The sequence below is a fragment of the Colossoma macropomum genome, unplaced genomic scaffold, assembly GCF_904425465.1.
Source record: "Colossoma macropomum unplaced genomic scaffold, Colossoma_macropomum, whole genome shotgun sequence".
Taxonomy (NCBI): Eukaryota; Metazoa; Chordata; class Actinopteri; order Characiformes; family Serrasalmidae; genus Colossoma; species Colossoma macropomum.
Window position 1 is genome coordinate 42,056,961 of NW_023494795.1, and position 17,302 is coordinate 42,074,262.

Sequence of the window (17,302 nt, forward strand, 5' to 3'; positions counted from 1 at the left end):
AGACAGACAGACTGTAAGAGAGAGACACAAAGGAGGACGACAGAGCTAAACAGAGAAGAAAGAGAGAGACAGCGGGGGGTCTGAAGAAGACAGTGGGAGAAAATGTATCTTCATAAGACCCTGTTATGCATGATCGGGTTAATGTCAGTGTGATTGGTTATTATCGGTCATTACAAGCTTGTAGAAATATGAATTCATATCAATAAGTATTCAACATTATCGTTAAGTTAATATTAATTAAGAGATTCATTTTGTGTTTGGTAAATGTTTAGCAGAGGTTTAGTGAATGTTTGGGGGAGGTCTGGTGAAAGGTGATATTTGGGCAAGGTTGGGGTTTGGTTTAATGAGGAATAAAAATGATGAATGTTTGGTAGATGTTTGGTCAATGGCTAATCTTTAGGTTGGTAAGTAGTGGAGATTTAGTGAATTGTTGGGAGAGGTTTGGTAAATGTTTGAGTGAGGTTTTGTGAATGTTTAAAAGTGGTGTGCTGAATGTTTGAGAGAGGTTTGCTGAATATTTGAGAGAAGTTTGGTGAATGTTTAGGAGACGTTTTGTGAATGTTTACAAGTGGTTTGCTGAATGTTTGAGAGAAGTTTGGTGAATGTTTAGGAGACGTTTTGTGAATGTTTACAAGTGGTTTGCTGAATGTTTGAGAGAGGTTTGGTGAATGTTTAGGAGATGTTTTGTGAATGTTTGGGAGATGTTTTCTGAATGTTTACAAGTGATTTGCTGAATGTTTGAGAGAGGTTTGGTGAATGTTTAGGAGATGTTTTGTGAATGTTTGGGAGACGTTTTGTGAATGTTTACAAGTGGTTTGCTGAATGTTTGAGAGAGGTTTGGTGAATGTTTAGGAGATATTTTGTGAATGTTTGGGAGATGTTTTCTGAATGTTTGGGAGAGGTTTTGTGAATGTTTGAGAGAAGTTTGGTGAATGTTTAGGAGATGTTTTGTGAATGTTTGGGAGATGTTTTGTGAATGTTTGGGAGAGGTTTGGTGAATGTTCAGGAGATGTTTTGTGAATGTTTGGGAGAGGTTTGGTGAATGTTTAGGAGATGTTTTGTGAATGTTTAGGAGAATTTTTAATGAATGTTTGGGAGAGGCATTGTGAATGTTTAGGAGATGTTTTGTGAATGTTAAGGAGATGTTTTGTGAATGTTTGGGAGATGTTTTGTGAATGTTTAGGAGATGTTTTGTGAATGTTTAGATGTTTTGTGAATGTTTGGGAGAGGTTTGGTGAATGTTTGGGAGATGTTTTGTGAATGTTTAGGAGATGTTTTGTGAATGTTTAGATGTTTTGTGAATGTTTGGGAGAGGTTTGGTGAATGCTCCGAGCATGGTGAATGTTTGGTTAACCTCTGGGAGAGGCCTGTTTTGGCTAAAACAGATCACTCCGTTGTTCACTCACTCCTGCTGGTCCTGCTGTAGGCAGCGTTCACTGCAGTGGCGTCCATCAGACAGAAAGTCCACTGCAGAGCCCTTCCTGTTACAGTGCACACACACCAGGCCACGCTGCCCCCACAGATCCACCTGCACCTTCTCCGCCAGAGCTGTGGACCAAACCAAACCTCATATTAGGACTAGAGGAAATGTAAACATAGCTCATAAAAAAGCCAGTGAGTGGAAGCACAAGGCGGGTGTTTCTAATAAAGTGGCCAGTGAAGAGAAGCAAAAGGTGGGTGTTTCTAATAAAGTGGCCGATGAGCAGAAGTACAGGGTAGGTGTTTCTAATAAAGTGGCCATAATGTGAAGTGCAAGGTAGGTGTTTACAACAAAGCGGCCAGTGAGTGGAAGCACAAGGTGGGTGTTTCTGATAAAGTGGACACTGATATCATTAGTGAAAGTCAGCACTTATCAATGCTCAAAATCATCAGGAGTCTGAATCACCTTCGAGACAAAAAAGTTTCAATATGACAATAAGAGCTTTTACCAATCATTTGGAAAACAAAACTGTTTCATTATTATTTAGCCAAAACCTGCTATTCATACCAAGGATGACACTTTGAAGATCATAAGTCTGAGTGATGAGAATAAAGAAATATAAACTTTGAGAAAATTGAAATTTAGGTAACAAAGTATGACCAAACGTGTGTGTGTGTGTGTGTGTGTACTTGCCCTCCTGTGCGGTGGGTACACTCCATGTGGTTTTAGCGTGAGCCTTCTTCACCCCCTCCTCATCGCCCTCGTCCGTTATGACCTCCAGCACCCCAAACTCATTCACCCGGAACTGAGACAAAGCACACACACACTCACACACTCCTGCTGCAGTTCTTTGTTGTGAGAATATCCCAAAATATAATACGAATATCGCTGCTGTCAGAAGAAAACCTCGTATCTCCCAAATTACACCTTTACAGGAGAAGGAAAAAACCTGCTTTACTTTTGATGTAAGTCAGTGGAACCAGAATTTTTTCCAAGTGATTCTGGGTCGTTTCTTTTGGTCCATTCATCATGAGATTTATATATAATGTAAAGGGCAACAGGCATTTTCAAATTAGGCCAAAAACTGAAAAACAACAAAAATGGAGATACGAGGTTTTCTTCTGACAGCAGTGATATATTATGATATATGTGAATGTCTGCGCTTTTATGTGAGCACATAGTAGAGCTGTCAAACCATTAAAATAATTAATGACTTGTTCAACTGTGTCTTATTTGTTCAATTTGAACCTAAAGACAGTTGTTTTCATATATAAAGCAGTGCATTTTGTCACAGCTGTAGCTGTATGAGTGGACAAAATAAGCTTCATCAGAATCTTCGTATTATTTTCAGTAATTAAGTAACATTATTTCAATCGTGCAACGCAAAAAACCTGAACACAGAGTGAACCCAGTTTCCAATTTTCATCACCAACGTCCAGTGAGAGCCCACGGTGTTCCAGCCAATGACTGGATATATCATATATATCATATATACAGTACTGTGCAACAATCAGAGACCTTCCATCATTTGTTTAATTACCAGCCAAAACAGCCTCAACAGCTAAATCTACTATCAGTTATTCAGTATTTAGTGAGTCACTCTTCACCTTCATTCCAGCTTTCACTCTGTTCAGGAGCCTCACTTTCAGCTCCTCAAAGAATCTGCAGACACACCTCCAAAGTCCAGTCTTAGAAGCTGGTTGATCATTTTCTGAACTAATCGAACACATTCAGTGGTGTTGAGGTCTGGACTCTGGGGTGGTCAGTCCATCGTTCAGCTTCTTTGTTTGATGTGTCCGTCTCCTTTTCTCAGTGAGGTTCTTCTTGATCAGCTACACATCCTTTCAGACCCACAGCGCTGAGTCGTCTTCTCACAGCGGAAGGATGGACAGAAACACCTGTGGATGTTTTCAGATCTGAAGCAGCTTGATTTTCTCCTCTCTCTCAGAGATGAAAGCTTTAAGTGCTGTTTATCTGATGGGGGCAGTTTTGGGGGCTACCAGGTCTTCCAGGTGGTTGTTAGGAGCCCCATTTTCTCTGGAGCTTTTAATCATGTTCAACTCCAGTTTTGGAATTTTTGATTTTCTTATTATACATGTAGATTATCTTGTACCTAATCTCCCCAGAAATGTCTCCTAAAACTGTAATATCTTGTACTTAACAGCCATCCTGACAGGAAATCGAAAGACCCCTGTGTTTTTTAAACAGTTAAGTCCTGTTTAACGGTTTATTATAATATATAGAACGTTTTTGGAGTAAAATGTGTTACCACAGCGCAAAGTTAACATTTTTCCATAGGAAACCCAGTTTTTCTCAGTGCATCTGAAAAACTGATTCGTGAGGTGCTAGATAGTAGTCTAGAACGCTATTGAATAAGCTTGAACTCATCACGGTCCAAGATACTACAAGATACAACAAGGCTAACGAGAGGGAACGTAGCTACTGCAGCAGCGCTAATGTAGCTCACTGCGAATCAGACAGTTCAATAATGGCTTTTACAATTACGACAGCGTCAAACTTACAATCCAGATCTTTCTATTAATCTCTCAAAGTGTAAGTAAAAAGGCTCAAATCTGAGGCAGTGAACCTGTTTTGCACGTTGAGCCTTTAGCTGTGCTACTCTTGCTCCACCATACAGCCCTATTTCGCACCAGAAGCTAACGTTAGCTTAGCGAACAGGCTAAAACAAGACAAAGGATGGAGGATGAAGACTCAAATCTGAGGCAGTGACCCTGTTTTAGTGTGTTGAGCTGCTAGCTATGCTATCATTACTGTTGCTCCATTGTACTGTCCCTGTTAGCACCTGAAGCTAGCGCTAGCTTAGTCAGCACATTAAAACAGCTTCACACACCACAACAAAGGTTCGATACCTGCAGTTTAGAGGATAAATGCTGCCTTAAAGTCGTGTCTGAGATATCGTATTTACGAGATGGAGGTACGCGAACGGCACCACAATGTCGTATTTACTAGTGGGAAACTCGGATTTTTCAATGAGCCCCGAGTTTCCGAGTCGGGGGCGTCAACAAAAAACCAATGATAGCCGCTGATAATATAGTATTAGTATAGTATATGATAATAATAGTATTTCAGTTATTAATCAGCCACAACATCAACACTGCAGGCTGAAACCATCCACACATGGACATACAGATACACTGTATATTCACAGACTCTGTTTAATAACAGAAAAATAAAAGTAAACCAACATTATTTCCACTTATTTCCAACCAGAACCACTTGAGCACAAATCAAGTCGTACTTATGACCCCTGAAGTCGTAAGTAGGAACTTCTGAGGAGACTTGAAGGCAGCAAAAGACTCAAATCTGAGCAAGCACTTTCTCTTCCCCGGCACTGTTCAGCATTTAGCAATAGTTGTTCAACTTATTAACATTTAATGAAATATGAATTATCACTAATTTAGTTTCTCATTATTAACGTTAAAGTAGGAGCTATTTTTTCTCCGTTTAGCTCCGTCTCATCTGCTCAGTCTGTTCAAATATAGAGGTCTGTTTTCCTCATTCGCCAAACGATAAAGCACAGCGCCAGAGAACTTGCAGTGAGGAGAATTACTGCTCTGTAATGTCTTCCGGGTTTCTCAAACACTAGAGGGCGCTCCTGAGTGAGTCCAAAATGAATGAGTTGATATGGAGCGTTTGAGCAAAATCATAGTTCATAAATGTTGAAACATTTTTAATGTAAAAGAATTCGATCATTTCCTGAACACAGAGCAGCATAAAACATCTTAACACCTCTGTTATATTTTTAAGAGCTTTTAAACTCGAGTTATAGGAGTTTAAAACGGCGCCTCATGTACGTTTATGACATCAGTGAGCGCGAACAGCCAATGAGCTGCTCCGCTGCCAACCAATCAGCACTCAGTAGCAGTAATGTTAGCGTCCTGCTGCCTAAAACCCGTTTACTGTAGAATAAAGGAAACATACAGGTGAGATTTCTTTGTTTTTTTAGTGAAACACATCCTTCTACTGTCTAAAATTAAAGGAAAGTTCTGGTTCAGTGATTAGAAACTATTTAACTTTTCGTTTTTAGCTGTTGAGCTCTGTTTTCTCCCATTCATTGACGACTTGCTCGTGGGCGCCCTCTGCTGTTTAGCAGTCCTATTTTTTATATAACGGGGGAAATAAGAAGTGGCCAGACTCCTCATAAACCGCTCTGACGGTGCCTCTGGTGGTGAAGGGGAGGGGGCGGGGCTTGAAAATCAGGAGACAAGGGACACATTTACAATTTGCATAATCATGCATATTCACAAATCTTTGCATTCCTAATGAGCGATGCAGTTTAGGAATGCTACTATAGCGTTTTTAGTACCTGGGCATTCCAATAATACACAATAACGCATATAAATATGATATATTAAATAAATGAAGGGCTTTCTCAGACTTTTGCACAGCACTGTATGAGCTCATTTTTTAAATAAATATTTTCAGGGTATTTTTAAGCGTACTGTTTTATTTTAATTTAGTCTCCCTCGTCAACAAACATTGTATCTCCTTAAAAGTGACTTTTCAGTAAAATAAAAAAATTAACTTTTAATGTAAGTTAATGCAATAAGATTTTATTTGAAGTCATTTTGGGCCGTTTTATTGATCTGTTCATCATAAATATGTGAAACAATGTAAAGGACAGCTGGCATTGTCAAGCAATGTGCAAAAATGAAAATGAAAAACAACAAAAATGGAGATATGGAGAAGGTTTTGTTCTGACAGTGATGATATGTTGTCAGCGCAATTTTACTGGCTTTCAAAAATAACAATTCAGAAACATCAAAGATTAAAAACAGTAATAAAATGAAATAAAGTAATCCTTAACCATACCACAATCAATCAAATATCAGATCAAGATTTGATATTTCATTATATTTTGCCTCAATGTTGTGATAAATAATAATAATTATATTAATAATTAAAATAACAGTAATAATAATGACAATAGCAGCTGGGAGCGGTCTTGCACTGACCTTCAGCTGGCTGCCGGGGAGGGTCCCCACTCCGTCTTTCCACTCCATCGCTCCGTACACGTCAAACTCAGGCCCCGCCGTGCTGGGGGCCGACTCCTCCATGGCAGACCACCCGTCTGAAACACAGACACGCAAACAGCTACTTACAGCTGTGGTCAACGACTCACAAAGCTGTTTGAGTTTATAGATAAAACGGTCCTCTCTTTGGTCAGTCAGTCTGTTGTCAGTGTCAGAGAAGGCCTGAACAAAGAATACATGTCTGCACTTTTAAGTCCACTTTTATTTAATATTATCTTCATGCTTGATGCCTTTAATCTCTGCAGGTATTGTGGGAATAGCCTTATTAAAATCCTGTATCTAAATATGGTCCAATCAGGATTGTTTTCTCTGTGGTATCTAGGTAGAAACAGCCAAGCTGCTCTCCCATTGGTTAGGACTTCAGGAGCTGGACAGAAGGCCTTACACACTGGATTAACTACCACCATGATTAGGAAGCGACAGAGGAATCAACCAATCATGTTATGATTTACAGTGGGACCGATTCTGTGACGTCACTCTAGTCCTTCTGGAAGTTCTAGATACGTCACTGACTGTGAATACAAGTCGTAGTCTAAGCAGTGTTCCGGTTAGTTGTTAGGAATGGAAAACAGCGGCGGCAGCTCTAGCAGGACTCTTTACTGAGAGACTCACTGTAAAACTGATACAAGATCAGATATATGATAATATCCGATACAAGCTTCAAACGTCTGTGTTTAATCTAGAGCGGACAAAAAACGCTCCTGTCCAGTGTTAGCTTAGCGCTAATATACTACTAGAATCCCACAGGGGTGAAAATTAGCACCATAGAGGTGTTTTTAAGCGAGTGTTGACATTTACGGCCCAAACTGAAGGCCTACACTCATAAAAATGATGGTTCTCCAAGGGTTCTGTAGTAAAGAAAATAGTTCTGTATAGAACCATGAACACTCAAAGAACTTGTTTCAGTGTCAGGCTTGTAACAACAGCAGAACCCTTTTCAAAAACTCCAGCAGCTCAGCTGTGTCTGATCCACTCGCACCAGCGCAACACTGCAGTAACACTGACGTGGTGGTGGTGTGTTAGTGTGTGTTGTGCTGGTCTGAGTGGATCAGACACAGCAGTGCTGCTGGAGTTTTTAAACACCTCAGTGTCGCTGCTGGACTGAGAATAGTCCACCAACCAAAAATATCCAGCCAACAGTGTCCTGTGGGCAGCGTCCTGTGACCACTGATGAAGGACTAGAGGATGACCAACACAAACTGTGCAGCAGCAGATGAGCTATCGTCTCTGACTTTACATCTACAAGGTGGACCGAAAAGGTAGGAATGTCTAATAGAGTGGACAGTGAGTGGACACAGAGAAACAAACGGACTACAGTCTGTAACTGTAGAACTACAAAGTCTCGCTCTCGATTACACCTCGCCAGACATGCTGCAATCTACTGATCAGCCAGCAGAGGCCGCTGCCGCCTGCATTTCATCCCCAGCGCTGCAAACTTACTTCCAAGCTGCTGTTCAACAATGAAATCACTGTGTAAAAAAAGAAAATAAAAAAATATATAAAAATAAACCACATTTTTAAGAGTTTTGCCTTGAATTTCAGCACAAAATAAAACCACAACGCAGTCCTGCAAGGCTGTTCCAGCGCTGTAACCTGCTTTATGCTCTATGCTGAAGGTAAATAACGCTGATAAAATAAATAATACACACATATTTACATATTTATACCCGGTGCATGGCGTTCAAGCACGATCTGCATGACAACAAATGCATAAAATATGAAAAAATACACACCCAGAGTACGAAAGAGCCCTTCAACAGCTCTGAATACTCACCCTATATCACATGCACCACAGCTTAAATTGGTTTTGGGCGTTTATTTGAGCCTCTTCTTGGATATATAAGAGTCTATACTGTTATATACTACGTGTAGTATACATACGGAGAGTCTCGAGCTCCTGTTTCTCCCTACAAAGGAGGACGAAGAGCTTAAAAAAGCTGCACTTTTACTATTAATTCTGATTTTTTAAGCTTTTTTGGACAAACAGGGGGTCGGGAATAACGCGAGTGTGTATAAATGTCTCGAAAATGAAGTTATGTTGCTATTCGCCACCTTCTGATTCGAACTCCCCGGTCCACCTTAAATGGCGCGGCAGTCCCATTCTAGCGCCTCAGGCGCTAGAATGGGACTGCCGCGCCATTTAAGGTGGACCGGAGAGTTCGAATCAGAAGGTGGCGAATAGGAAGCTCAACTTCAGCCTCGTGAAACAAACACCCCTCACTGGCGGCTGCGCGACACAAAAAAGGCAGAATAACCTGAATTATTCGCGGAAAGGAAACGCCAGTAAGAGAAACGTGGGCACGTCTAACGCGTGTCTATGTGGTGCGTGTGTTTTGTCGGCAGCTCCAGTTCCTGCCGTCTCCGCTCGAGCGCCTTGAATGAAACCAAAACCATTTATTTCCACCTTTGCAATAAAGCGTGGAAATAAATGGTGCTTAAAAACAATTTTAAGCATCTACAAACGCACCAAAACACACGTCCCCCCCCCATCCCGGCCCCCCCTCCTCCAACCGGACTGGTCATTTTTACGCGTAACCACACTGACCCCCTCTTCTTCCTGCAATTATTGATGACACGTCCTGGCGTTTTTCTTTTTTCTTTTTTTTTCTGCTCTTTTTTCTTTTTTTAGGTACTTTATTGCGAAGTTTAACTCCGATTGCGCCTCGAGGAACGTCCGCACAAACTCCGAAATTGCGCCAAACGCCTAGAATAAAAGTCCCGGTGCCAATAAAAGAGGTCCTATTCTACGTTAGAGTTGTTTTAATTCTGTTTTCTTACCCCCAAATTTCTCCCACGAGTACACAGAGAGAGAGAGAGAGAGCGAGAGAGAGAGAGAGAGGGCTGAGGCAGTGGCCACCGCGCATGCGCACTGCTGCTGCTGCCTGCTCACCGAGCACATGATGCACAAATCCAAAGTTTGCCTCTGCATCCACAGATACGGACTAAATTCGACTTCGCAGCAACCCCCCCAGCAGAGCTAGAGCCCATGCATATGCATGTTTATGATGCTTTATTAGGCGTAATAAACGCTTATTACGTTTATTTCGCCCCCCTTTCAATCCCCACCCCTTTGGTTTGGCTACTAAAAATAACACAGTGGAGCTGAAATGAAGCACAAACTGCTTAAACAAGAGGTAAACATGCACTCACTTCAGCCTCCTGCGTCCCGAGATGTGCCGCACCGAGGCTCTCCGACCGTGGGCACACCTGCAGTGCTGCTACAGGGAGGAATTAAAGGGGAATTCCACATATTTTTGAAAACTCCCACATAATTCAGTGGTTATGACGCAAGCAAGGTCGTGCAGGGTGGTTTGGTGTGAAACGCTCTGTTATAGAGAAACTTACAGAGTCAGAACTGTTCACAGTGGTGGTGATAGGAACCAGACGTCCACCTCTCAAAGCTCCCTCACTGAAAGGTATTATGTGAAATGGTTATTAATTTACTGCCTGCCCATATGGACATGTGTTTATATATATATATATATATATATATATACACACACACATTACAAATACATCACAGTTGATGCAATAACACTAAAATGTATTTCAGAATATATTGCCATATTAACCAAATATATTTTCAAATGCATGGGGAAAAATGTGTAAGTGTAAATATATGAAAGTAGCCAAAATACTCTTTAATCTTTTAATGGATACCATTTCAAATGAAGTTGTATTCCAGTATCTCAATTTTAAATATGATCAGATGAAGCTTTAACATGACAGAAGCGAGTGTTGTGGGTATTGATACTCTGTGAAAATGCAGTTGAAGTGCATTGTGTGTGTGAGTCTCACTGCAGATGTGAATGTAAAGTACAGTGCAGATTAAAGAAGTCAGTACTGTTTAGTTACATCTGTTACTTTATTAAAAGTACATACTGAAACTGAAACTGAAAAAATGTAATGACAAATACAAATAAAAGCATTTAAAATGATATTTAGCTAATTTTTGGCCAGTTTGATACAATGCAAAAATATATTTCACAAAAAATAAAGAGGTTTAGACCTACGCATTTTTTTTTTTTTTACATTTTTCACTACTTTCCCATCATCAACATTCCATATAAACTCAGAAGACTCGTGTAGGTTCACTGGTGATTTTGGATAGTAAATAAAATGTCTTTATTTGTGTTGTAGTCATGGCGACCCCTGGTTCCTATCACCACCACTGTAAAGACATCTGAACCATTTCACACCAAACCACTCTGAATCACTCTGTTCACATCTCACACATTGAATTACATAGAAATTTTGAAAAATTGGTGGAATTCCCCTGGGAGTAGTTTGGCATATGAAATGCACTGTGGTTTCTGACACTGTGTGACAGACTGTTAAACAAAAAGATGGACAATATACAGGCTCCACGACGGCTGCTACTGTTTTTAACCATGCTAACATACTTTAGTCAGCAGGGATGCAGGACAGGGGGGCAGCTGAGGGGCTGCAGCAGCCCCAGATTTCAGAACTGCAAGTGACAATGAAAGTAATAATAATGATAATAAAATATTCTGAACTTTGTATTTTTTGAGGATAGTAAAGAGTCACGTGTGCCTGTTTTAGAGTGGAATTTGTTTATATATTTTAAAAATATTCAGTAGCCATGAATGAGTATTTTCCTTACAGTGGGCCGCTTTGAGTCCGTGTCACAAAAACAATGTAAGTTAATAGGATTTGGATCCGTTTTTGAACAGATCATGCTTTGCGATGTAGATGATGCAGCATTTATCACTCAGACGCTTGGATCATACTTTGTTTTTCATAAGCTACAGCGTCTAATGGATCCTTTCAGAGTGGCCTCTTGTTTTAATGTGATATCTGAGAGATTAGTGCCCAGTGTTTCTCCCTCTTGTTCATTCTATCTGTGCGTGTGAAAGAGAGAGAGAGAAGTATTGACCCATGCTGTCCTTGTTTCCAGTGAACCTGATGTCAGTCCAGTGTTTGTTGCTCTGCATAATGACCACTACTGAACCCAAATCTACAGCAAAACATCACAGCCCGTAGGTCGGTTTATCTAAAGCAGCCTTCAGATATGGAAATAAAAAACCTGTGTGGTGATTTATAGTAGCTGTACAAAATAGAACAATGAAATTAATGTATAATAAAAATACAAAATGAAATGTGTACTGTAAAAAAAGATTGTACTGTAAAATTACAGTAAACACAGGCTACTAGTTGCATAACTTTCACAGTATTTTACCAAACCATATTAACAGTACATAATAGTAAAATAGCAGCTGTATATTATAACCCCATTTCCAAAAAAAAAGTTGGGACGCTGTGCAAAATGTACATAAAAACAAAATGCAATGATGTGCAAATCATTTAAACCCTGTATTTCATTGAAAACAGTACAAAGACAACATATCAAATGTCGAAACTGAGAAATTTTATTGTTATTTGAAAAATATATGCTCTTTTTGAATTTGATGCCAACAACACGTTCCAAAAAAGTTGGGACAGGGGCCTGTTTACCACTGAGTTTCATCACCTCTTCTTTAACAGCACTCTGTAAGCATTTGGGAACTGAGGAGACACTGCTGTAGTTTTGAAAGTGAAATGTTTTCCATTCTTGTTTGATACAGGATTTCAGCTGCTCATCAGTTCAGGGGCTCATTTTTCATATTTTTCATTTCATAATGAGCCAGATGTTTTCAGGGGGTGACAGATCTGGACTGCAGGAAGGTCAGTTTAGCGCCTGAACTTATTTAATAAAGAGCCATGCTGCTGTAATACATGCAGAATGTGGTTTGACTTTGTCTTGAAATAATCAAGGCCTTTCCTGAAAAAGACATTATCTGGATGGCAGGATATGCGGTTATGTACTGTTAAGATATACTCTAACAGTACGTAACATAACTTATATATTGTATTTATAGTATTATGTGTATACATACATGTATATATCATTCATAGATATATTTATAATTGTGTATGTATGTCTATCTATCTATCAAAACATGTACATGTGCCATGCCATGTGCAGTAATGCCCCCTATACCATCAAGAATACTGGCTTTTGAACTGTGCACTGATAACAAGCTGAGTTGTCTTTAGCCCGGAGGACACAGTGTCCAAGATTTCCAAAAAGAATTTCAAATGTTGATTCGTTGGACCACAGGACACTTTTCCACTTCCCCTCAGTCTGTTTTAAATGAGCTCAGGCCCAGAGAAGGTGGCAGCGTTTCTGGATCCTGTTTATATGTAGTTTCTTCTTTGTGTTTTAGAGTTTTAATTATCTTTTTGTGGATGCAGTGATGAACTGTGTTCACAGACAGTGGTTTTCAGACTATTTGCACTATTTGATCGAGCAGTCTTTCACAGAGTGGTGAACCCCTCCTCATCTTTACTTCTGAAAGACTCCGCCTCTCTGAGATGCTCTTTATACCCAAATCATGTTACTGACCTGTTGCCAATCAACCTTCCAGGTATTTTCACAACTTTACCATGCTTTTGTTGCCCCCATCCCAACTTTTTTGGAATGTGTTGTTGGCATCAAATTTTAAATGGGCATTTTTTTCCAAAAAACAATAAAATTTCTCAGTTTCGACATTTGATTTACTGTCTTTGTACAATTTTCAATGAAAAATAGGGTTTAAATGATTTGTACATCGTTGCATTTTGTTTTTATTTACATTTTGCACAGCGTCCCAACTTTTTTGGAAATGAGGTTGTATAGACGTATATCTACTATATATAACTTTTTAATTGCTATGGTATCTTAAGTACTCGCTAAGGTATTCTAAAATAAAAGCAAAAAATATCAGTGAATGTATTTGTTCACCATGGTTTGCACTGTATATACACAGAATATCTCAAATATGCATTAAACATAATTTGCTGTGTTATTACAGAAAATATCTCAAGATGGGTTCATTTCACAATAAAATAACATTTACAGTTTTGTTAACTGTGAAATCCTGGCAGTAATTAACAGTGTCCCTGATAGCAGGAGGATAGAGGGCCACTGTTGTCCTGCTGATGGCAAAACTGGCGGTCAACTGGCATTTTGCTCAGCGTTTTCCGGGCTGCCCACCGGTGGTTAAGCAGAGTATTAAACAAAATTCCACTTATAATTGCTTATTTTCCACTCACAGTCCAGTTTACTTATTTTTCCTTCCTTCCTTTTCTTAGTTATACTTTGTAAATTATTAAATTATTTCAATCTAGCTCAGTGTGAGCAACAACATTTTCTATTAAATCATTTTATATCAGGCCTAGTCATTATTTTTTTTCTTTCAGCTGTTTTGTAATATTTGTCTAAGTTTATTTTCTAAAATAAAAGTCTCTGTGCCTTTAAAATCTGTTTGAGCAGTTAGAGCTAGTTAGAAACTAGTTATAAACTAGTTAGAACTTGTATGCAGGAATCTGGGCGGTCCGAGGGGGGGGGGCCAGCAGTGGCAAACAGTCAGTGGGGTGCCGACCTTATCAAGCCAGCGGGCTGATATATGCTTGCTATTTGGGGTGTAATATATCAATGTATATATAGGAATATACGAATTTATTACCTCATAAAAACAGCATCCTTCGCAAAATAGCATGCAGGTCATCTTTATAGGCCACAACAATGTTTGGTAAAGGAAGAGTTATTAGAAAAATGGCAAGAAGGCCCAAAAATAAGCAACTTGTGAAGATATATTTGTCATACGCGCCTTCAGCCAGTCATAATCGACACTTATTCTGCTTCAGTGTGACTAATAGTGAAAATGAAGAGCACAGTTCTGGGTGAAAGTGCATTCTGTTCACTGATTACTCACAATATGCACTTTTTTGCTGTTGGGCTGAACTGTTTGTTAGTTAGCTGACCTGGAAAATCACCCTCCTCTCTTTTGTTAGCAATAACAGCTGTAGAGCTAATGTTAGCACAGACCATCGTGCATTTCATGCTGGTCTAAACTGGTTTATGCTGGTTCATGCTTGTCTAATGCTTGTTTGATGCTGGTTTAGCATGCCAGCCATGCTGGTCTATGCTAGTTTTACTAGCAGGGCTGGAAGATCCTTCTGCTTTCTCTTCTTAGTGACAGCAGTTGTAAGGCTAATGTTAGCCGGCTGGTGAGGAAGATCACTCTTCTCTCTTTCATTAGAAATGGCTGTTGTTTGGCTAACATTAGCCAGCTGATCTGGAGGATCACTCTGTTCATTTTAATTAGCACTTCTGCACATTTTAATCCTGTTTATTTGCTGAGTTTAACATATTGGAGAAATTAAATCATAAAACATAAAATGTTTTGCTTGTTAAGCTTTGCTTTAGCAAATGAACAGTAATTGTGTAGACGGTGTGTTAACTTTTCAGTTAGCAAAATTTGTCTGGCCCTCTTGTGGCCCACATCCTTGTGTTTGTTATGGCCTGATATACAGCTCGGTCCTCTGCCCAGATCTGGCCCACATACTGTAAAGAAGAAGAACTAGACGTGCCCCAAATCGTTGTAGGTCCCTGACATTCACACCAAAAGTGGGCCAGAAATATAGACATGAGAGAAAGCTGTGTGAAGTTATCCAGGATATGGCTCTTTTCTGGCCTACATGCCTAACATCTGCATGGTAGTCAACTATCACTTACATAGGAGAACCTAAATCGGCCCAGGACTGCCTGCTATCTGGATAATCTTCACTTATAAAATCAACATGTCATTTGACCAGGGGTGCACAAATTTTTGCACACAACTGTATGAATATCATTTGTTTTGAAAAGATAGGCTAAATAAAATAAAATAAAAAAATCACTGAATATATATGGTTTGCACTGTATATGCGTAGAGTATTTCAAGTGTGCATTTTAAATGTAATTTGCTGTTTAATTACAGAAAATATCTTAAAAATGGTTCATTTTCACAAAATAATAGTTATTTTTTACTTTGAAACCCTGGAAATAATGAACAGTGTATAATATTTTGGTATATATACATGGAAATATACAATAAAATGTGTGCTAAATTCATTACCAATAACGGCTGTAGAGCTAACATGAGCTAACGGACCTAATGCAAGATTAATGTTTATTTGCTGGGTTTAACATGTTGGAGAAAATGAAATATAGAATATAAAATGTGCCATAACAGCAACTATCGAGCTAACATATGCAAGCTAATCTGGAGAACCACTCTCTAGTCATAGCTGTCATAGCTGATCTGGAGGATCGCTTTGCTTTCTCTCAATAGCTGTACCAGCACTGATATGTGTCCATCCGTTTGTGTTCCAAATGTTATTATTTTGTGTGGTCATAGTAGATACCTTTAATTGATGAACAACAACATAAACAATATTTAAATCCCTTTTCCTGAGGGGCCACGATTGCCATGAGGTTCCTGGCATGACCATCGACAAGGCCACACCTCACACCTTGTGTCTAGAAGCCAGCGCCAGCCAGTATCGGGTCACTACAATATGCTAAACCACAACCAAAGAATTTCACCCATCACTTTATCCATCATGTAAAAAAAAATACATCAAATTCATTCATCATGTAAAAAAGCACTCATGGTAAACCTTGTGTAGTGACTCACAATCCAACTCATTACTGCATTAATATCTGAAAAAGGATTTTCAGGATGTGAACAGAGCCAGAAGACAAGCTGTAATCAGCTAATAATTAAAGTAAAATGGCTTGTCTTTGGTTTTATTGAGATGTGTAGTCATTATGATGGATGACATTGTGGCTGTGCTGCTCTGTCAGTAGTCCAGGCAGCAGTTCTTCGAGAAACTAAATCAGCTTTTGATTCAATTTCTTTTCCAAATCTAATCAATAATGTTCTTCCCTGCACGGTAGCAAGTTCAAACCAAACCGCCCTCCTTCAAAAATCCTTCAGACTTCATATCACATCATTAAGTCTGACCCACTGAGGCTCTATGTAGAGAGACTGGACATTTTTGGTGTCTAAAGTACTTGACTTTTTTGTCCCATTTCAGAAAAGAATGCTTTTTCATTCCTGGAACATCGCGCAGAATATTATGAATGTGTAATACCACTGCTTTACTACTACTGATACTACTGAGGCTAATATACCAATACTAATATCAATACTTTCAAAATCAAGCAACTTAAGGTGTGAAGTGCTTGGACCCCAATGATTGCCACACGTAGGCCATTGTTTCGCTCTCAGTGGAAAGTCAGGTATCTTTGTGGCTTCTAAAGTGAATCTCACTTTTACACAAAGGTGCCTGGCTGTCCATTGAGAGCGAAACTATGGCCTACAATTTACATCACACGTGGCAATCACTGGGGTCCAAGCACGTCACACCTTATGCAGAGAGTAAAGGACTTTTAGCAAATAGAACACAAATGATGGGTGGAAGTTTTACAGTGGCATCTATTTATAATCACTCTAGAGGCAAAAGCAGATGTCTGCCAAATTTTCTACATACTGACTTTTTGACCTTGGTATGGCAAGCAATAGGTTTTTAACAAATAAGTCTAAATACACCGCAAAAATGTTATCTGGTCAAGTAAAATTATCTTATATATGGTTAATTATTAACTATATTTTTAGACAAATTTTACTTGCTTTAAGTAATTTTATCAAGCAAAATTGTCTCACTATATTGGCAGATAATTTTGCTTGTTGTGCTTGAAACCAGCAAAGTTATCAGCCAGTATAGTGAGATAATTTTACTTGATAAAAATGAACTGAATCATTCTATAGCAATTACTTTTTGTCTGTGTATTTTATTCTCAGGGTTAAAATCACTAAAAAGTTTTCTCCTGGGGGGACTAAGCCTCCAGGACCACCCAGAGGGGGGTGGCTCTTTTATCATTGCTTATGAATTTGCATGTCTGAATATGATAGGTTTGAAATGATTAGTCTGCTGAATGTAAAATACAATTAGTAAT

General features: G+C 39.2%; 1 protein-coding gene across 3 annotated transcripts in view; it reads right to left on the reverse strand.

Annotated features, from left to right (window-relative positions):
• The window catches only part of l3mbtl3 (L3MBTL histone methyl-lysine binding protein 3), an 80,507-nt gene extending 70,836 nt beyond the window's left edge, over nt 1-9,671 (reverse strand). The window contains exons 1-4 of one of the 3 annotated variants that reach the window (XM_036582462.1): nt 9,625-9,671; nt 6,397-6,512; nt 2,114-2,225; nt 1,407-1,548 (exon numbers count right to left, since the gene is read on the reverse strand). In XM_036582462.1, coding sequence (XP_036438355.1) covers nt 1,407-1,548; nt 2,114-2,225; nt 6,397-6,498 — 356 coding nt within the window. In that variant the 5' untranslated portion in view covers nt 6,499-6,512; nt 9,625-9,671. Of the gene's footprint in view, nt 1-1,406; nt 1,549-2,113; nt 2,226-6,396; nt 6,513-8,248; nt 8,542-9,252; nt 9,338-9,624 lie in introns of those variants that run through there. The other 2 variants (XM_036582460.1, XM_036582461.1) reach the window with 2 other exon arrangements.
• Nucleotides 9,672-17,302: the final 7,631 nt, after the last annotated feature.